At 32.6% G+C, this 20,170-nt stretch overlaps 1 protein-coding gene across 6 annotated transcripts in view; it reads right to left on the minus strand.

Annotated features, from left to right (window-relative positions):
* LOC105835055 (protein gustavus) overlaps window positions 1-20,170 on the minus strand; it is a 247,775-nt gene that overhangs the window by 49,450 nt on the left and 178,155 nt on the right. For 3 of the 6 annotated variants that reach the window (XM_036282850.1, XM_036282856.1, XM_036282855.1), the window contains exon 2: window positions 1,334-1,384. In XM_036282850.1, the coding sequence (XP_036138743.1) occupies window positions 1,334-1,384 (51 nt within the window). Of the gene's footprint in view, window positions 1-1,333; window positions 1,385-8,336; window positions 11,353-20,170 lie in introns of those variants that run through there. The other 3 variants (XM_036282853.1, XM_036282851.1, XM_036282852.1) reach the window with 3 other exon arrangements.

The raw sequence follows: 20,170 nt of genomic DNA on the forward strand, positions 1-20,170 counted from the left end.
TATTTCTCGAAAAAATTTTAATCATAACTGGTTATACACACGGTAACTTTTATAGATGAAAAATTCAATAACGAGATTTTGATTATTACTAATAACGGTAATAAATAACATATCTGAAGATTTAAATAACATTGATGGTGTAAAAATTAATCAATGTTTTATTCATTTATATCATTTATATGAAAAAACAATTAGTTAATGTAAGATATACTCAGATGATAGCTGAATATAAATTCCAGCTCGATTTCTTTGAAAGCCATTTACAGAAACTGTTTTTCTATACGTACTTTACTCTAAGGCTTTAAGGTGTTCTCTTTCATTTCTTTTAAGTTGGTTCTTCGTAATTAAAGATCTTTATTTGATGCATGTTCATGGTGGTTGTCTTGGCAAAGATACTCGGTAGTTTGTCATTGCTTTTCGAGAGATAGTGATCAATAAAAAATTCTAAATGGATTTGAACTGGGATCCTTCTAAGAACAGATACGCAATTTTTACGTCACAATCATCATATAGGGCATTTACTTCAAAACTCAGATCTATCTTAGGAAATTGTTACTATGCTATTGATAGCTTAATGACTCAAGATCGTTGTTTTGCTATTTGGTAGTGATCGATTCAAAATAGTTTGAGTAACTAATCAAAACAAAGAATTTTATGTTAAATTCAACAATCAAAGAATGTTTTATAGTTTTTGTCAAGTAATCTGTGTGGTCTGTAGCCACAATTTTTAGATCCCAACTGATATTTAAAAGTAAAAAAAATGCTCGTTTGCTCAAACATTTAATGCCCCATAAGTTTCTTAGGACTTGACAAGTTTATTTAATATATTTATTAATAATAGAATATATTATATGCTAATTTTTAGATAATATTCATACATTGTTTAATTCATGCATTTATTTTTGAATAAAGACGTATAGAAGAAACAATATCTAATATTAGTTATAAAACTTACATCTAGCTTTTGGAATTATTTAGAAATAAATTAGAAGTAAATTGATTTACACTTTAGATTTGGATTGAAAATATATATTATATTAACGTATTATTATTGTACAACACAGCATCTTTGTATAGAAATATTAATAACAAAACTGTCAGATAGAAACATTAATGATAAAGTGATAGAGTTTAAAGAGAATTAGAAGAATCCATGTATATATAGCGATTCATGTACCCATGTACATGGTTTAATTTGATAAATGTGCCTAGGATTATGAAAGTGACGTTTTGAGAGATATATGACTTAAGATTATTTTTAGAACCTTTTTTTCTTGACTTAGACCACTTTTATAATTACTAGCACAAATATTAAATGACTTATGTTAAGTACCTCGTGTCGTCATTTCTGTCCACATTTCTGTTCACTACGAAACGGTCCACTCTGAAAGAAAAAAATAAAAGAATAATCATTTCTCATGTAATACTGTTTGTGTGCATCTACATTCTACAGTTATATTTTATCACACGTAATTTACATAAGATAAATTATAATTATATAAATTTTTTGCTGTATACATACATACATACATATATACAATATGTATGCATATATATGCTTTCTCTTTAATAATATACGGTAAGTTGTTATAGTTTTTTTAAACCATAAACAATTGAAAAATTATCTAATTTTTATTAGGTTATATAACTCTCTTTAATTATCTGCAAAATTGTTTAATAGTTTTATTTATTGTATAATCCAATATCGAAAATTACAATTATTTAAAGATATTCGAGAAATGTTTATTATTTTTATTCAAAGCAAAGAGCAAGAGCAATAATATTATTTTACAATTGCGTTGTGTTTCATACATGAAAAGAACAATACTGAAGTATCTAAAAATTTAATTGTGTCTGAATACAGATTTGGAAATAATATTGTTGAACTATTATATCAAAATAATTGTATAGAATGTTCAAACTTGTTAGAATGCCAATTGTTTATTATGCTTGAACATCTTTCATAATTATTTTGACATTTAAATATAGTTTCTCTTCGTGTACAAAGATTCACAAACGTATAAAATCTTGATGTATACATAAACATAAATTTAATTATATTAGGTCAAAGCCACGTGCATTCACATTTACGAAAAAGATTCGTTAAAGAGGCGAATGCACTAGACTGTGTGCAGTCCGCAGGTTTCTGGGTTTATGGGCGCCAATCGGCGTCTGTTAGAGAAGCGTGAGTGCAATGCCGAAAAGGAAACGAGGGAGCCTTTCTTTCATCGGGTGTTCCATTACCAAAGACAGGCCATACTCGACACGTGGTGTAATATACACGCCGTTGGACTATATATGGTACGCCAGAAGTATGGTCGATGCTTTCATGAATCGTTTACTGTCACGGAGTCAATTTGTCTTTAATGAAAATTTAGGTGCGTGTTACATTTTCTTGTAGGCTTTTCTGCTAAATTATTATTCCAATTACATGTTCCTTTTTTTTTTATAGAAATAATCTCGATATTAATGCGACACAAGCGTGAGTCAAAAGCAATTTCTTATTTGCGGTTATAAAATATTTACTTTTAGAATATTATATACCAATGTGCTAAAAATAAATTATCACTTTTAATACTTTGAAAATTTCGCTCGGTAATTTTTTATTGAGCAGAAATTAATGAAAATTAATATGTAATTTTTATTTAACAGATACTACACACAAAAATACAAAAAAAAGTTTTAATCAACAATTTATCTCATCAAAATAAATTTTGAACTAATTTTTAATTTAGATCATAATTAATAAATAAATAAACAAACAAATAAATAATGATAAAACAATTAATTCCTCAGACATTATGACATTTTTACCTCTGAATGTAAAATTATGTCGAATATCAGTTCTCATCAAATAACGTTCCTGCGTTAGCATTAACATACTCTCCGGAAATGGCGCAGCCAAATATAATATGCCGTTCAATACGAATCACGCGAGCGCTTTCTAAATATTCCTTTGTTAGGAGTACTTCGACCGACACTTTCCTACCCAAGTTTGACATCGGTAATTGACAGAGAAAAATTCAATGAATGTTAAATGTTTGCTCAATTTTTTGACGTGTGCACGTCATATTTGTATTAAATTGTATAATCTTTTATTAAAGGCGTATCAATCGATATGATTAAGCATCTTAATAAAATTAAACATCGACCTAAATTATCGTCAGAAATTGTTAATAAATAAATATAAATGTGAATTTTATAATTTATTTGCAACTGTTTAAACTTTTTTATTTCAAGTAACAGTTGTAAAATATTTCCAGTTGCTTTGAACCGTAAAAATTGTGTAAATAATGTCTTGAGATACTAATTAATTATCAAGGATGTATTCTGCGCGAAAGCACAAATCGCAATTTATGCCAATTTATGCCATTTTTATCTATTTAATAAGTAAACACACTCAACATTAAATTTGCGTCTATCATTTAACAATCGAGAATCTGTTTTTAGGATCAAATACAGGTCTCGTTCCGAAGCTGCCGTTTCTCCCTACTTCTCCACATTGCCGATTTTCCAATCTTAGTGCTCTCTTCTCGAAAACATGGTCGAATAAATGATGTAGATGTATCGAGGATCCCAAAGGATCCACAATTCATTCGCCGCGGCGAAGCCACCACTGACCCAAGGTGGAGGTCATTACACCCAGTAAGCTCTCATTACTCCTCGATCGACCTCTTCTCTTTCTTTTACCTCTTTCGTTTCTCCTCCGCGCTATTTCTCGGCAGCTTGACCCTTTCCTGTGCTTCGTCGGGCAACCAACCGGTCGCTCCCTACGAAAAGCTTTCTCGGCGACTTTCTTGCAGTCGGTAATGCCAACGAAAATTTATCGTATCTCGTCCCGCACGACTCATCGATTTTCTCGTCCGCCTTTCTGGCGGACCGCCGAAAATCTTCAACCGCAAAGAGCAGACCGCCCCCGCGTGCAAAACCACTTCTCTTCTTTTTGCTCATATTGACGACCGTCGCTCGTAAATCCACGTGGAATCTCCGTATATTGCTTAACTAGTTCACCCGCGTAGATTTACGGCGTGTTTCGCGTTGATTTAGCGTCGAGTTCGTTAAGAGAACACCGCGGTAACGCTAAAGATGACGCGCGCCTTTCGTTTTTCGCGCAATTAATTGTAATCGCGTATAAAACCTCTCAGCGGATCAAAACCTTAAATCATTTTCTAAAACTATGTAATATATTTGATCGTTATAATCTGACGTATCAATGGTGTATCCTCGATTCTTTCAAGTTCTTAATCCAAGGATACCGTTAAATTTCCAAAATTTCATCTCGCTATAGAGAGACACGTTTATATTCTCGTAGAAAACAAAGACCCTGTGTAACCGATAATACATATACGCATCGAAAATTTATTGTCGGATTTAGGAAAGTTCAATTTCTTTTTTATACTTCTCTTTTTAAATAACTAGGTAGTTTTAATATGTTTGAAGAGTTTGTACAACAACGATTTGGTACAAAGTTATTTTAAGCTTCGCTTATTGGTTGTATCTGTGCATCAAGGAAATTTCAGGAAAATTTAATCTCACGCGCAATATCGAACGTCCAATATTCACGATGATATTCAATTTGTATAATATTATGACTACATTACGTACGTACATGTCGGCCGGATTGGTCAGCTGACGTACGTCACGATTTTACTCGAACATAAATTAGCGAATATCCATCTTACACGCGGAATATATTTGGAGCGCGTTGTTACCACCGGCCTATGCGCGCACGAAATCAGCCATGCGATTTGATTTGCCATGTTTGTAATCTACCGGTTCATCTGACGTTAATACCCGCCCGCGATTGTTATGTTATTAAACACCCTGCGTTAATAATTAATTTTTAGTTTTATCGCTCTCTCATTCCATTTCGATTAACTATTGTAAAATGTTATTACAAACGCCAACGTGCAGTTCTAATATTACTTCGGTTTAGGTATCAAATTTTATAAATATCATCAACGGATTGTCAATATAATTATGTCATTATTTAATTGTTTACATATCATATTTGCGGCTGTTAGGACTAAAATTAAAAACTATAGTTTTTAAGTAAACATGTTGTACCTTTCATCTTCGTATCTATTTATTGTAACGAAATATATTTATACACAACTTTTAATATTTTATATCTACTTTTATAATCGTTTGTATCCTTTTAAAAAATTTTTTAACTGTCTAAACCAGAAATCACAAATATATAGTGATAGTACCACTTGTGCAACTGCGTAACTTTTTTTTACCATTTTGTAAAAAAATTGTTAACAGAGAAACAATGCGTAGTGCTGTTCGCAGCGAGAATAAATACGTCTGCGCCATTTGATTACGCGACAACATTGTTGGCTTACGAGTCATTATGCAACCGACAGCGTGGTCATAACTTCGAGTAAACGCAAGGAATCGGCACGAATAATGAATGAGAGAAAGGCCAGCCTGTGTATGCTTCTGCCGGAGCTCTCAGCCGAGATAATCCGTACTTATGGAGTAGGATGCTCGTGAGACAAAAAATATCCACGCTTTATAATTGTAGGAGAATTTTAAAGATCATCTTTATCGCGCACTTCACACAAATTCATAATATCTTTAATTTTCAAGATATCGCACCATTTACAAGTAAAGTTAAATTTCAAGTTCTATCTGAAATGTGCTGTTTTATTCCAAGTAGAATCGTAGACGTAAATATTAATTGTTCAGCGCTATAGCTCATGAAATATTTATCGCAAATAGTATTTGTTATGGCTACATTCGCGTTGTATTTTTAAATATTTTTATTCATTCCAAATTTTCATTGCCTGAGATTTCGCACATTTGCTTTGCTTTACAAATTGCAATTTTATCACATCACGCCATTTTTAATATTTTCTATAAAATACAAATTATTCGTATTAATACGGAGCAAGCTTTTTCGCGCTTTTCATGATTTTTACTTGTGACGTTAATTATAATAATCCAATATAAATTATGTAAAAAATCGCTTTAAATTTATTGAATAAAAAGTGCTATAAATTTTCATAGCCACATTATGTAATTTACACATTTAGCACATTTACACGTTTATTACATTTATGTCGCTAACCTCGAGAAAACGTGGAAAATATTATTCAGCTGCTGGTAGAAAACTCTTTTGTGTCAGAGTAATCGTATCACAGTCATTGTTCGACGCTTCATTGTAATACGAAGACTTCCGCAGGGGCAAAATTACGCTCTTCCGCGCTTCGTCATGTTTTTACCTATCATGCTACGCGTTTCGTGGCGAAACATTCGTGGCAGTTGCCGAAAGTTGCAGAAAGAAAAAAAAAACGAATAAGTTTCCCCCTCCCCCTCCCGAAAGTTTCGACGTTGCTCAATAAAGAAACCTTTCTCATTGCCGATCGAGTTCACGGAGCGTGTCTTTACCTGCAAAATTGCCGCGTAAGAAGGTTCATGGAAATTTTGACGACACGAATTTCACGATGTAAAACACACGACGCGTCCCCCACACGCGTCGACGATGCCGTCGCGACGTGTGCGTCACGCGTACAATTTTGGAAACTTCAAAAGCGTGGTCTCCTCGATTTCAAAGAATCGAAACTGAAACACGTAATGCCGGCGAACGCCGACCTCGATCGATCCTATAAAGGGATCACCGTCATGATCTTCGAACGTTCTCTGAAAATATTGGCTCTCGTATATACCTGCTGCGCGCGACGAGAATTAAAAAAAAAAAAAAAAAAAAGTTCGACTCGAACTTTGACGCGTGCCTGTGCAAATCAGCGACAGGCATGAAAATTTCAGAATAGTGTGACACCGGTGCGAGAACTTCGCACCAGTCGCACAGCGTTGCGAATTCATGCTGATCTCATCGTCTCTGTCAATTCCCACGATCTATCGACGACGCGCCGCGCGCCCAGGGACGCATTATTTCGATTGACGAACGACAAGTTCCATTCCACCCGCAGTATCTGATCTCGAATACGCGTGCGTACACTGACGGTCTGAATTTCTCGGATACGCGTATCGAACCTAGCGGATTTACGCAATGATTCGCAGAAATCCATTGTCTACCAATACGGATCTATCGCACTGTTTTGTGGCTCATTATTTGTATAATTATATCGTTTTATATGAACTTATAATGATACATGGTTCAAACGGGCGGGGGCGCGAATTAATTATACGCTCTTCGGTGTTGTAAAAAGAAACCGCTTAGCTGGCGAATTGCCACGAATGATAAACAGCAAGCGCGAACTCGATGACACTGCCCGTGCACATTATTCACGAATTTAATATGAATAATACGAATCGTGCGAGCGAGTATATTCCGGCCCTAGTTTAAACCGACAACCGGATAGCCGACAATCGTGCTGGCGGTACCGATAAGCGCCGGATTCCTCGCACACGCAGAAAAATATCAGTTTTATTGACAAGAAAAAAAGTGATTACTCAATTCTTTTTTTTTTTTTCTAATAAGTAACGGTTATCTTCAACAAAGAATATTTTCTGGATATCAGTCTTAAAATATACTTGTCATAAATTGCAGGAAGACTCATTATCGTATACTTTTGAAAACAAAAATTTATAATCGTTTGAAGAATATTATAAAATTGAATGGAAGAAAAGTTAAAATAATAAGTAAATTTTTACTTCAACTTAATATTCTTGATTGAAATATTACATTACTAGGATTTAAAATGTATTTCGAATAAACTTGGTTACTTATGACGAACTCACGACAATAGATTTGCGGACATATAGACCTATAAATTATTTGAAATAAATGATATTTATTTAATTCGAGTAAACATTTTTCTACGTATACGCATAGGTTCATCTTAGGTAAATCTGACTCGTTTCGAATAAATAATGAGTCTATTTTAAGAATATTCATCAAGAGAAGATATTCCTTGTAAATTGAAGATATTCTCTTTTATTCCAACATGAGAATATTTTTCCGTGTATATTGCGTTGCCACAAACTCTTTTCGCACGCAGCACGACGCACAAAACGTATCAGATAGCGTTGTCGGGGGTTTGCCACATTCTCATTTTCATTTTTTTTTTTTTTTTTCAAAACAAGATCGTGGTTGCGACTCCTCGCGGTCACTGTCGTACCGAGAGGGAGCGCTACGTTCAACTTGTTCGACGTAAATACGACGATTTACACCGAAAACACTGCACTTTGCACTCCGCAAAGATGTTCCCCACGTAGAGACGTAACCTTCGCTCGTCGCCTGTTTGCTCCACATATTAGAGATTCGCCACGCGGTCCTCGCGATCGATAACATCGATCTATCGAAGTCCAGCGCGGCGCGCGGGGAGATTTTTCGAATTCGAACGCACTCTCCAGCGGGAACTTACGTTCGGCGAGCTTTCAGCGACCAATCCATATCTCGATCCGGCGGGCTTGCAGCAGGCACCGACGCCTCCCGATGTGCGGTTGACTCTGGTTCGATCTCTGCTCCCGGCCGCCGTCGCACGACTTTTCCAAACCCCTCAAAACTGGCCAAAACCATCTCGTTAGTTACCCGTTATGTTTCTCAAGGGTTTCGCAATTTTCCACGTAATCAACGGGCCTCGAAATAAGCGCGAATAATAAAACGTACATAAATAAATAATCGCGCGCGCCAATAAACTTAATCTCTCTCGGTCTTCTACTTCCGCTTCCTACGCTCCGAAAATTTTATCTCGCTCCGGTCGGACTAGTCGGCGCGAGTGCGGATACGCAAAGGTACTTTTTTTCTTCTTCTAATGTAAAACTCACTTGAAAGTTAACGCAAGAAGCAGGGATAATTAAATGTGTTCGAAAAAACTCAAGAGGAGCTATCGGGGAATGTATTAGGGGGCCTCCGTTCAGCGAGAAGTTAATTCCCAAGAAATAAAAGAGACTATTTCCGTGGCGTGAATCGCCGCGCGGAACGTTAAACATCCGATCTGAGATGCCAACCTAACCCGGCCCGTTTCCGCGAACGGAAAATCATATCCCGAAATAAAGCGCGACGGTGGAATTACTTACTGGGTGCGAAGGGTACGGGAAAAGCGAGTTTCGGCGGTCTATCTCGAGGGAGTGGCTACTTTCAGTACGTTCTCCGGGCTAACGGGGTCGAAGGTGCTCCCGGCACCGAGTAGCTTTTCACGGTAGCTCGACATAATACGACGGGGGTCATAACGAGTTGGTGCCAGCGCCGTGAGAGATCACCGCGTGAGAGAGATCCCCCGGTCGGTCTCGTGGGATTTGGAAAAAAAAAAAAAAAAAAACTCGCGACGGCAAGACGAGACAGATAGATGCACACGCGTACACACACGTACCACACACACACACGTACACACCACAGATCGGGGTTGCGTTGATCCCTCCCGCGACGCACGGCACGTCTTCACACGACACGCATCACGCACGGTGCACGGCGAGGAAAAGGAGGAGGACGCGGGGGCGAGGAAGGGACGAGTAGGGTGAAAAACGGAACGAGAGAGATGATATTGCACACTGTTCCGCGGCACACATAACTACGGGCAGCAACATCGAAGTCGGAGCACACAGCCAGCGTTCGTTGTTGTTGTCGTCGTCGTAGTCGTAGTCGTCGTCGTCGTCGTCGTCGTCGTCTTCGTCGTACTCTCTCCCACCGGAACTTATCCGTCTCGTGTCACCAGCACCCGGCCGTCGTCGTTTCGTTCCCCGCTACTACTAGTACACGGCGAGCGGCATGCACGCGTGCATGACATAAATTACCGCGCGCACGTCACGTACGTACGTATGTGTGTGCGTATATGTGTTTGTGGTGTGTGTGCGTGTGTGCGCGCGCGTACGTAAGTAAACGCATCGAGATGCCAGGTGGCTCGACCAGGAGGTACGACCTCGGCGACGTTTCAACGACGACTGAGGCCGCGAATGCCTCACATGTATCGAGCGATGGGCGAGGGGGAGAACGAATGGGCGAGAGGGGAGCGGAGAGTGAGGGGACGATGGTGGGTATGTGGGGATATACGTGTGGGGTATACCCCGTGTGAACACTGATGCAGTCATGCATCGACTACGCATTGGCGTAGGGGCGCAGCAGCAGCAGCAGCGTGCTGTCGATGATACGCGGAATTTACAGAGGGGAAATTGGAATTTCTTTTTTATAATTTTTCTTTTTTTTTTTTTACAAAAGCGGATTTTTCCCCCGTTATTTTGTAATTAAAATCTAGAGAAGACCAGCGAGCGATCGGGTAACGGTAGGATCTCAATATCCAATAATATTTCTTATGTACGTCATATCTCATATATGTTCATTTTCTAGTTCTTCAAATTGCGTAAGAGAAAACAGCCTCTTTTCTTATCTTCTCTAGATTTTAATTATGTTATATATATCACTTTTATCTCGTCTTACTTATTTATGCGTTGGCTTTTTAATATGTGCTTCTAACACAATCGATTGATCTAAATATTACCATATTATTACATTGTTACATTAGCAATAGTTATCGAAAATGTAACATACAATGGTGATTGTAAGTTTCGAAAATTGTCGGAAGATATTTGCTAAATATCAGTACCACGATCCGAGAATTCTGTCTGGGATCTTGATTTTCTCTCTCCAAGAAAAAGTTACTAGAACTTGGATCGTGGATATTAGCAATTCGGATGTAAATCTCGGACAAAAAAAAAAAATCATCACGTACCATTTTTTGATAATAATTACTAGACTTTACTAGTTTTAGATTAATTAATTTTTCTATTGCCATTAATTAATTCTATTGCTCTTATTCTATTTATTTAAGTTCTCTGTCAGAATCAATGTGCTACAGTGGCTAAATGTAAAGGAATAGCTAGAACGATATAAACAAAAAAAATGTAGTACAATTGGTGAGAAATTCGACAAATTATCTCTAAAAAAGATACACATATACTGTTTCGTTGTGCATTCACATGTCGCGTGCACGCATGTCTATTACTCGTGTAAAACTCGAGTGGCTTAAGCAGTACCGAAACGGTCGTTTGCGATAAACAGTTTTTTTATGGCAAGATAATACAAAATAGCACGACGTAAAGAGTATACTTTTTTCTTCTTGTCTCCGTCGATCATTTCCAATCAATGATGTAAACTAGTGCATATAATGGGAACGATGTTGGTTCCCATTAGTAATAAAAATAAAAATATAGAATTTGTCAGAATTTTCATATGACTACCTAAATATCTAAATTTTTTTTCGTGGTCCAGAAGAATGACAGATGAATACTCAGGTATGAACGGAAATCTTTCAAACCAACCGCACACCAACCAGATCTCTATAAAAGATTTTCAGGCCTTCATGTGTAAAAAATAAAAATTCTATTCATAATACATACATATGTAGGATTTTTTTTATAAATAAGCGATTACTTTTTCAGAACAAACACACATACACTAAAAAAAAATTTACTAAATTGAAATAAATATTTTTTTAAATAGTACCATGCAGAAGTTTTGTAAAAAATATAACATTTATTTCAAATAAAATAATATTTTCTATAATTTAGAAAATGTATAATATTTCTAAATTATAGAAAATATTATTTTATTTGAAATAAATATTATTTTTTACAAAATTTCTGCATGGTACTATTTGAAAAAATATTTATTTCAATTTAGTAAATTTTTTTCAGCGTTTTTTTTAACTAAATTAAATTAAAGTTAATGGTTATTAAAATTAATTTATTATTTATCTTGGGGAGGGAAATTAAAATCTATAAGTAGGTGCACCTAAGTATCTATATCTAGTATTTGGCTTGTAATTGTGTTTCAAGATTGACAAAGTGTTTATTTCACAAAAGAGGTGCACACAGTTCATACAAACTAAAAATATTAAATTCTCAGAAAAAATTATTATTTATCAAAATTTGCTGCAGATCTATATAGGTTATCTCATTTTCATATTTATGTTTAAAATTAATTTAATTATATAAAACCAAAGTTAAAAATTGCATAAAGATTTAATTAAATTAAAGGTTTCCTTTTGATATTATTATTTATTTCAGACTATCCTAACTTTTTAAAGTAATATTACTTTAAATAATAAAACAATTAGAATATAAATTATCAAATAAGTATACATTTTTTCTTTAAATAAAATTTATATGAAATAACAAAGAAATATTTTTTTTCTGTGGAAATGTATCTTATAATTTTTTCCTTTTATACTAATAATTTTTAACTTAGGAAATAAACGATGTGGTAAAATCCTGCACTTTTGGATATCTGAAGAGCCCTTAGTTGAAATGGGAGAAACTCTCATAGTTGGATTTCGAGACAAATTCTTAGGCCGATTACGAAAGTCATTGACCTCTTAGTTTAGATAACTGTTTAATATCGAAATAATCTATATTTGCGTATCATATCTCTCTCTCTCTCTCTTTCTCTCTCAACAGTAGTGATAAACATTATTATATTTCCCTATATGACTATGTTATTAACATCATAATTATTATCATATAGTCGTTTTATTAGTATCGATAATTTTATTTTAATTATTTAAATCTTGATAACGCACGCATATATGTATATAAATTTTCAGACATTTTTCTTATATTAAAATTTTTTGGATTATTTCTAAAAGTACAGCACTGTTTTTTCATGTAATTCTGATAGAAGAGTATGCTTTTGTATATACAAAGTTTAAAACTTTATATGCAGCAAATATTGGCACAAATCGACTGCAGAAACCAATAACAAAACTGTAATCATCTAATTTTTTTGTTTTCTGTGTGAATTTTTGGACTTCTTGCATTATTATATATAACTTCTTGCGAAAAAAAAAGAATTTAATTCTGTGTAATCAACAAAAAAGATTTACTTTGTCTGAAAAATATCTTATTATTTAAGCTAAAAATAAATATGTCACCAGCATCCTTTCAAAGTCATTATGGTAGTAACCGAAAAGTATCGGTATAGTTAACAACTATAAAATATTCAAATAAAAGAAAAATACACAATGACATTTTCACATATAAAATCTTTCTGTTATAATAATAGATACTTATAACATAACATATGTTGTTTTCTAAGAAGGGAAATCTAGAAAATGAGATAGAGAATAAGAATTTTTGCAGTCAATGACCTGATTTGACAAAGACCTTGAAAACCTGAGTTAGAACATCGGGCCAGAGAACTATCAGCAACCTTTGAAAAACTTTATTTCCTTTGATCTTTTTTCTTATACACACACACACACAGTGAAAGAAATAACCTGACAGGTCACTATTCATAAAATATATAATCCCACAGGAGAAGAATTGTACTTTTCCGGAATTTCGTCCTGGAGTCTGTGCTATTCCAAGAATTTTCAAGTAATGTATACTTTTTTTAATGTTACTTTTCGGTTCGATTTTTGCAATAATTATTTCCACTTTTCTCACCGTGTAACTATGACAGGTTTGACCTAGAGTTTTAAAAAAAGATTTAAACTAATTACTGTCCAAATTATTCGACTTTGGGATTTATCGTGTAACTTCGCGACACGCAATACTTAATAATTATATTATTTACTGTTCTGTAATCTTCCGACTTGCAAAATGTTATACGTAAATGAAACATAAGAATTCTGAATCCAACAACAGACTTTTAATTACGTAAATATATTTTCTTAGGCTAGAAACTCAGCGCACCTTTTTATCTTATTAATTATCATTTTCATGAATAAATTATGCTAAATTAAATCACATCAGGATCATAACCTGAAAGTTTTAAAGCTTTCCGAAGTTCATGGAGATTTAAAGACTTCCGGGAAAATTTAATTAGCCTCTGTATTAAAATAATTACGTGTGGCGGAAAATTCATTACTTCTTATATTAACAACAGCTTCAAAATAAATTTAAAGTTTGATTTATTGAGCTCAATTTTGATTTATTTTATTTAATAATAAAATATCTTAACAAGAGAGTATCTGCTAAAAATGCGAATAAGTTGTTTGTGATCATTTTTAATCGAATGTTTTCACGGATGTTTTTGATCGTAAATATAAAAAGTGCCAGTGGCCCAATTATTATTGGGCTTATTGCTTCCATTTTAAATACGTACGGCAGAGATCCGACTAAGCCGTGAAAGTATATAATTAACAGATGCAAGGTATTTTACCGCATCGTTTCTGTCGACGTTTGGTTTACCTGAAGAATTTTTCGCTACAGTGATACAGAATAGTACGACATAAAGAGCATATTCTTTTTCTTTTTTTTTTATTGGCCAAGTTTTACCGATATATAATAAACTGTAGTACATAGATATAAGAAACTTTACTCTCTAAATTATAATCAGTAAAAAATCAGTGAAATCAATAAAAATATATTGACTTTCAGTGGTATACTTGTAAATTGTCAATCAGTGAAATAAATGCACTGATCTTTCAATGATTATACATTAATTCTGAAGTAAAAAACATTAAAAAATAGTAAATATTCACTAATTAACATATATAATATTATAAGTGTACCACTGCAAATCAGTAATAATACTGCATTGATAGCAATTTAGAGAGTACTAATAATAAAAATAAATATGTTGGATTCAAGCGCATATTTAATAGATCAGCTGAAGACAAGGTTTTTTTTATTTCGAAAAGCAGATATTAAATCCGATGTTTAAAAAAATGTAATTATTGTAAAAGATGTATAAAATATTTATACAAATCAAGGAAATATAAAGAATATGACTACTATATGACTCACAAATAAATCTATTTAGAAAAAATAGATAAATTTATATTTTTTAAAATTTAGCACAAATGTACTTTATTTATAATTATAACAAAATATATACTTTATCTTAACATTTTATTAATTTAAATTTGCTTTTTAATATTTAAAAAAAATGTGTTTTATTTTATATTTTTTAAATATATACTTGTAGATATATTGACAAATAAATATAAATAACAAATTTGAATAATAATTAACAAGAGTAACTTATAATTAATTACGTCTTTCTTATCACTAACCTTTAAAAAAAAGCAAACCTTATGTGTAAACAAAAATAAATTAATAATAGCCATAAATGATCAATTTGATTGACAGAAGATTACGTAGAAGAGCATTCAAAAAGACGTAAAACGAGAAGAATGATGAAGTCTCGGTGAAATTAAAATCGTAATATGGCGAATGCATATGGGTACGAGGTAGAGAAGTCCCTAAAGGTTTTAATCTCTGTCCATTGAGACGAGGGAGATAATTATATCGTAATGCCATGCAAAATAATAGAATCGGAAGCATCGGGATAATTAAATCCTCTTAGAAACCCAAAGGCTTAATACGATCATGAAAATTGAAGCGCACTTTGAGTAACAAATTAGTCTTCTAACATGTTCTATTTCCTCCCTCTCTCTCTCTCTCTCTTTCTTTCTTCTTTCCTTGGTACTTATAAAATATATTTTAATAACTGCAACGATTTTTATATAACTTTAAATAATGTAACACATGTATTAATACTAAACTCTTAAAAACTTATGTATATGTTTTGTAACCAAAAACATACATACTCAACACTTTAGTTACTGTTAAACTGCATAATTCTTATTTTTCATACATTACGTTAAAATATTTCAATTGTTTTAAAAAGTAAAAACTGTAAATAAAAAAAATACTAATTTATCGTATTAAAAAAAAAAAAATTTGTTGGTCCATTATTATATGTCTAAAGATATCATATAGCTTATATAAAGTTTTATTCAAAATTTTTTTTTATATCTTCTATGGTTTAGCAATTATTTCAAACAGCACTAATTTAGAGACAGCCTGTATAAAACTAATGTCAATAAAATTTACTTAAATAAAAAATAAAAGTAAAAAAATTGATATATTTGATCTGTAAATAAAAGCAAATATATACATAATAATTTATATTGATGAATAGGAAAAGTTTATATATAAAAATATATAAACCTAAAGACCATGGTACAAAGTCATTCTGTTATGTCAAAAATAAATGGTTCAAGGTAATGTTTACAATGTGGTTATATGATATCCTGATTAATTTCTTTTTCCGAAGTATAGAGTAACATTATTTACGTACAATTATATGTTTGGCATAACACGTATTTAAATTTTTTAGAATTTTCTAGATTTGATACGAGTTTTAAAGATAGAAACATAACTCGCTGCAAGCTTTGCAATTTTGACACAACATATATCTCTTGCTGAAAAAGATATAGGGAACTGTAGAGAGAAATGTAAATGAATATATAAAAATTAAAATTTATTATTATATCTCTTTTTTTTATTAATGTATTGTCTTTATGTCAAAAATTACTTAAACTTACAATAGTATAGTAGTAAATGATTATGAAATTTAATTAAGATTCCATATAATAACATCGTATTTCATTTATTTATAATTACCGATTTACGATCTGCAAACATAATGATATATATTCATTATATAATAATATAATATAATGAATAATTTCGAGATGACACGAAAAAAAAATTAGGTTGTCATGTGTAGCGTTCGGTAACTTCAAATCTGATATTATGGGTTTCAAAAATAAGCTTAAAAATGGTATTTTCTATCTGAGTTATTTATCAGAATTTTATTGTCTGAAAGAAGAAAGTAGGAACAATAATAAGATTAGAGACTTTCATGATTTTTATAAGGATTAAGTAAAAAATTGTGAGTGTTAAACAAGCGTGTTTGCAATTTCAAGTTCTCGCTTTTATCATAATTTAAAACGGCTGACGTAGATGTCAGATGAATATTAAATGTAAAAATTTGGATTTCTCCGATTTCTGAATAACTGATTTCTCCGGTTACTTCTCATTCTTGATGATCGTATCAATTTTCGCTGTTTTGACAAATAACATAGTTACTTTATGATTTTGCATTGAACGCGATATGTCAGAAGAAGCTTGTTAAAATAAGAATAAAGAAATCGATCATAGAAGAAACATTGCAGGAAAACAAAAAAAGAACAGGAAAACCACTGTATTATTTTGTAGCCACTAGCAACACGCTTTTGCTGGTACACAATATTGTATGCAGATCAATATTTACAAATAGATAAAGCAATATTATTGTATGGAATCTCAAGTTTCGCAATCATCTACAACTATATTATTGTAAATTTGAATAATTTTTAACAAAATATTATAATAGAAAAAGAAGACATTTTTATAAATTTTAATTTTCATATATTATTTATATTTCTCTACAGTTTCTAACTATTGTATTTACATACAAACTGTACCTATTTTTAAAAAAGCTATTTGTCAAAGTGATAATTAATATTTGTTACAAATAAAAATGACTTGCTTAACGTCATTTATTCTAACTTTCATATTTAATTCTATAATTTACTTCATATTTAATTTACCAATTCTAATTTTAATTTAAATAAAAATATGTGAATGCTAATTAAAAATTGCGCTTGTCTACCAACGGGAAAATATATTCGACATATGCGTCGATTCACGTCAAGGCTTTTCATTGTTAATCATACTATGTATAGAAATTTTATTAATAGATCATTTCAATCTTCGTAATTTTCAAATATCAAATTAAAAAATATAGTATAATATAAAATATAGTATATTAATAGTGTAATAATAGTATAATAATTTTTAAATATTCTTTATATTATTTTTTCATTTTTGTTTTTTTTTATTATCTAATAGTAAAGTTAGCTATTTAGTTTTTTTCGTTCCTAGCAGCAAATCTTGTTCAGAGGTTGCTACATATACCAGTACTTTGCCCTTCCTCCATTTCCTGCTTACAGTAAATTTTGGCACTCCCCAACGTTGTACAATAGCATCGATTGTGTGCGAGCCTGGATAGTCTGTTGGATTCTTCAACACCGAGTGTATCTTCAACGAATTTCTTCTTTATTAGAACTGCGACTCTATTCAAAATCGATTTCCGTAAAAACTTTGTAGCAACGAGACAGATTAACTAAAAGATATTTTTATGTAATTTTAAATTTAATAGCAAAAAAGAACTCGGATACGAATTTTGTCCCGAGTTTGCATTGAGACAATTGAATTATTTTCGATATATGGCGTTTCCTGATGTTCTCGTAAGAGTTTAAATATATATAAAATATGCAATAAAGAATTTACAAGAATTTTTCATATGTAAATTAAAAAAATTTTCATATGTTAATTTAAAAATTCTATTGCCTTTTTTATCTTCGTACTTCCTACCGAGACATAATTCGTACACTTATTTAATCCTAGAATTTTAGATGACACATATTCTGGATTTACATGTATAACGTTTTCCTCGAAAGTTTGACAGAATGTCGATGACATGTTAACCGTTAACCTTAACTTTACTTTCAACAGTCTTCGGCGTTCCCGTTACTGCGAACATCCGTTTTCCAATATTTTTTTCTCAATCGGATATCTATATGGGGAGTTCTCTCTTTCGTTGTCAGTCCTTCAAAACGTAAAAGATAAAAAAGAGGACACCATGGTACCGTTAGAAACCAGATCTACTTTCCTCCGTTGACGCATCTGCGCAAAACGTGCTCCGTTAAAAGGAGTAGGCTTCAATTGCGGTAAAACTTCGAACGAAATTGGCGCAACAATGAACTTCCCGGAACCTCCGTCCCTCGTGTCATCATACTTTCCATACTTAAACATTGTTGTGTATATGTGTTAACGTATCATAACAAAAGATCATAACATAACAAAAGATATAAGATTATCTTTTATGTTTATCAACTTCTATCGTTATAATATACCATAAAAATATTTTAAAAGGATTAGGAATTTTTTAACTTTCATCCTGTAAACCTAAGTTTATTCGTGTTCGAGCAAAATGTATCTGTGTCGATTACTCGGGAGTAAGGGTTGGAGGAATAAGGGAAAGATCTGACTCCACTCTAAAAAGTTAGTTGGAAGAGAGAAGGGGAAAAACTCAATACGGCAAAATTTTAAATTTTCAGTTCGAACGTCGTAGTGAATAGACAAAATTTGAACAGGATACGACCGATCCAGGTTTACAGTTTTACACTTTGTGAATATTTATGGTAATTTTTTTTATTTTCTGGTTTATTTCAGCTTATCTTAACTGTATAAAATTTGATTTAATTGTACAATTTTTTGTCATTTTGTTCAAAGTATTCATTAGAATAAATTAAACTAGAAAATTTTTTTATTTTTATATTTTAATAAAAAAAATGTCATATTCCCATTGTAATTTTTATAAATAAAAATGTTCAGAACCAAAGTTTTTTCTTTCAAAACTGATTTATATGTATTAAAAAATATTTCTTTTATGTTGAAAAATTAAGCATTCTATTCTAAAACATATAATATAATTTTTTAAATAAAAAGTGCACTCTCGACCTTTAATTTGCTTTTTATTTTTTCGATCTCACGGTTAGTTGTAAAGTTACAATTTTTTAAACGAATTCCTGTATCTTTGTGTTCATATGTGAAGTTGTTTAAATAAATTTATAATTCAATTTTTTATTTCTCTCTATAAATTAGAAGGTTGAATAATTCTATATAAATTAAAAAAAATTTTAATGTAATTTTGACATACAGAAGAAACACATTGAACGACTTAGATCTACAGGGATAGAGAGCCGAAAAATCGTTTACAGGGTAAAAATTATGCACATCTTTTTTCAAGATTTAAACGTATCAGCAACTTCAATTTTCTAAAGAAAGTTCAAATTGCGTCTCGATATTTCAAATTATTCCACTTATTTTTCTCGCATTGTCGTTTCCTCTCCTAGTTAATTATTCCTAACACTAAAGATAGTGCATTTGAATAAGTATTTTGCTGAAAGCTTTATGCATGACACGTGCAATATTTGTCTAACAAGTGGCATGGCCGAAGTACTTTATTCGCGAGCGAGTATCACCTTTGCGAGAAGCAACCGCGCTCTTCTTCTCGAGTTTTGCTTTCGCGACGATGTCGAACGAAAGAGGCGGCGGCGGCGGCGACGAACGAAGGAAGGACACACGGTGTCGACTGGAATGACGGGTCTTTGTGCTCGATGAGTCGGTCGAACGGTCGGACCCAGTCTTGTCGGGCCCGAGAGAGGATAACGCCAGTTCGAGTGAGAAATAAGAAAACGGCCAGAGAGGTGGAACATGGAGAAGAGGCTCGGATGTAAAGTGAATGTCAGCCCGAAGGTCAGCTTTTGTCAGGCCCGACCGCAGGGACTGGAGAAGGATACCCCGATTTGCCGGTATCTCGTTTTCTCTTCGACCACGGTAGCTTATCAGTCTTTTATTTTAG

This window comes from Monomorium pharaonis, chromosome 2 (genome assembly GCF_013373865.1).
Source record: "Monomorium pharaonis isolate MP-MQ-018 chromosome 2, ASM1337386v2, whole genome shotgun sequence".
Lineage (NCBI taxonomy): Eukaryota > Metazoa > Arthropoda > Insecta > Hymenoptera > Formicidae > Monomorium > Monomorium pharaonis.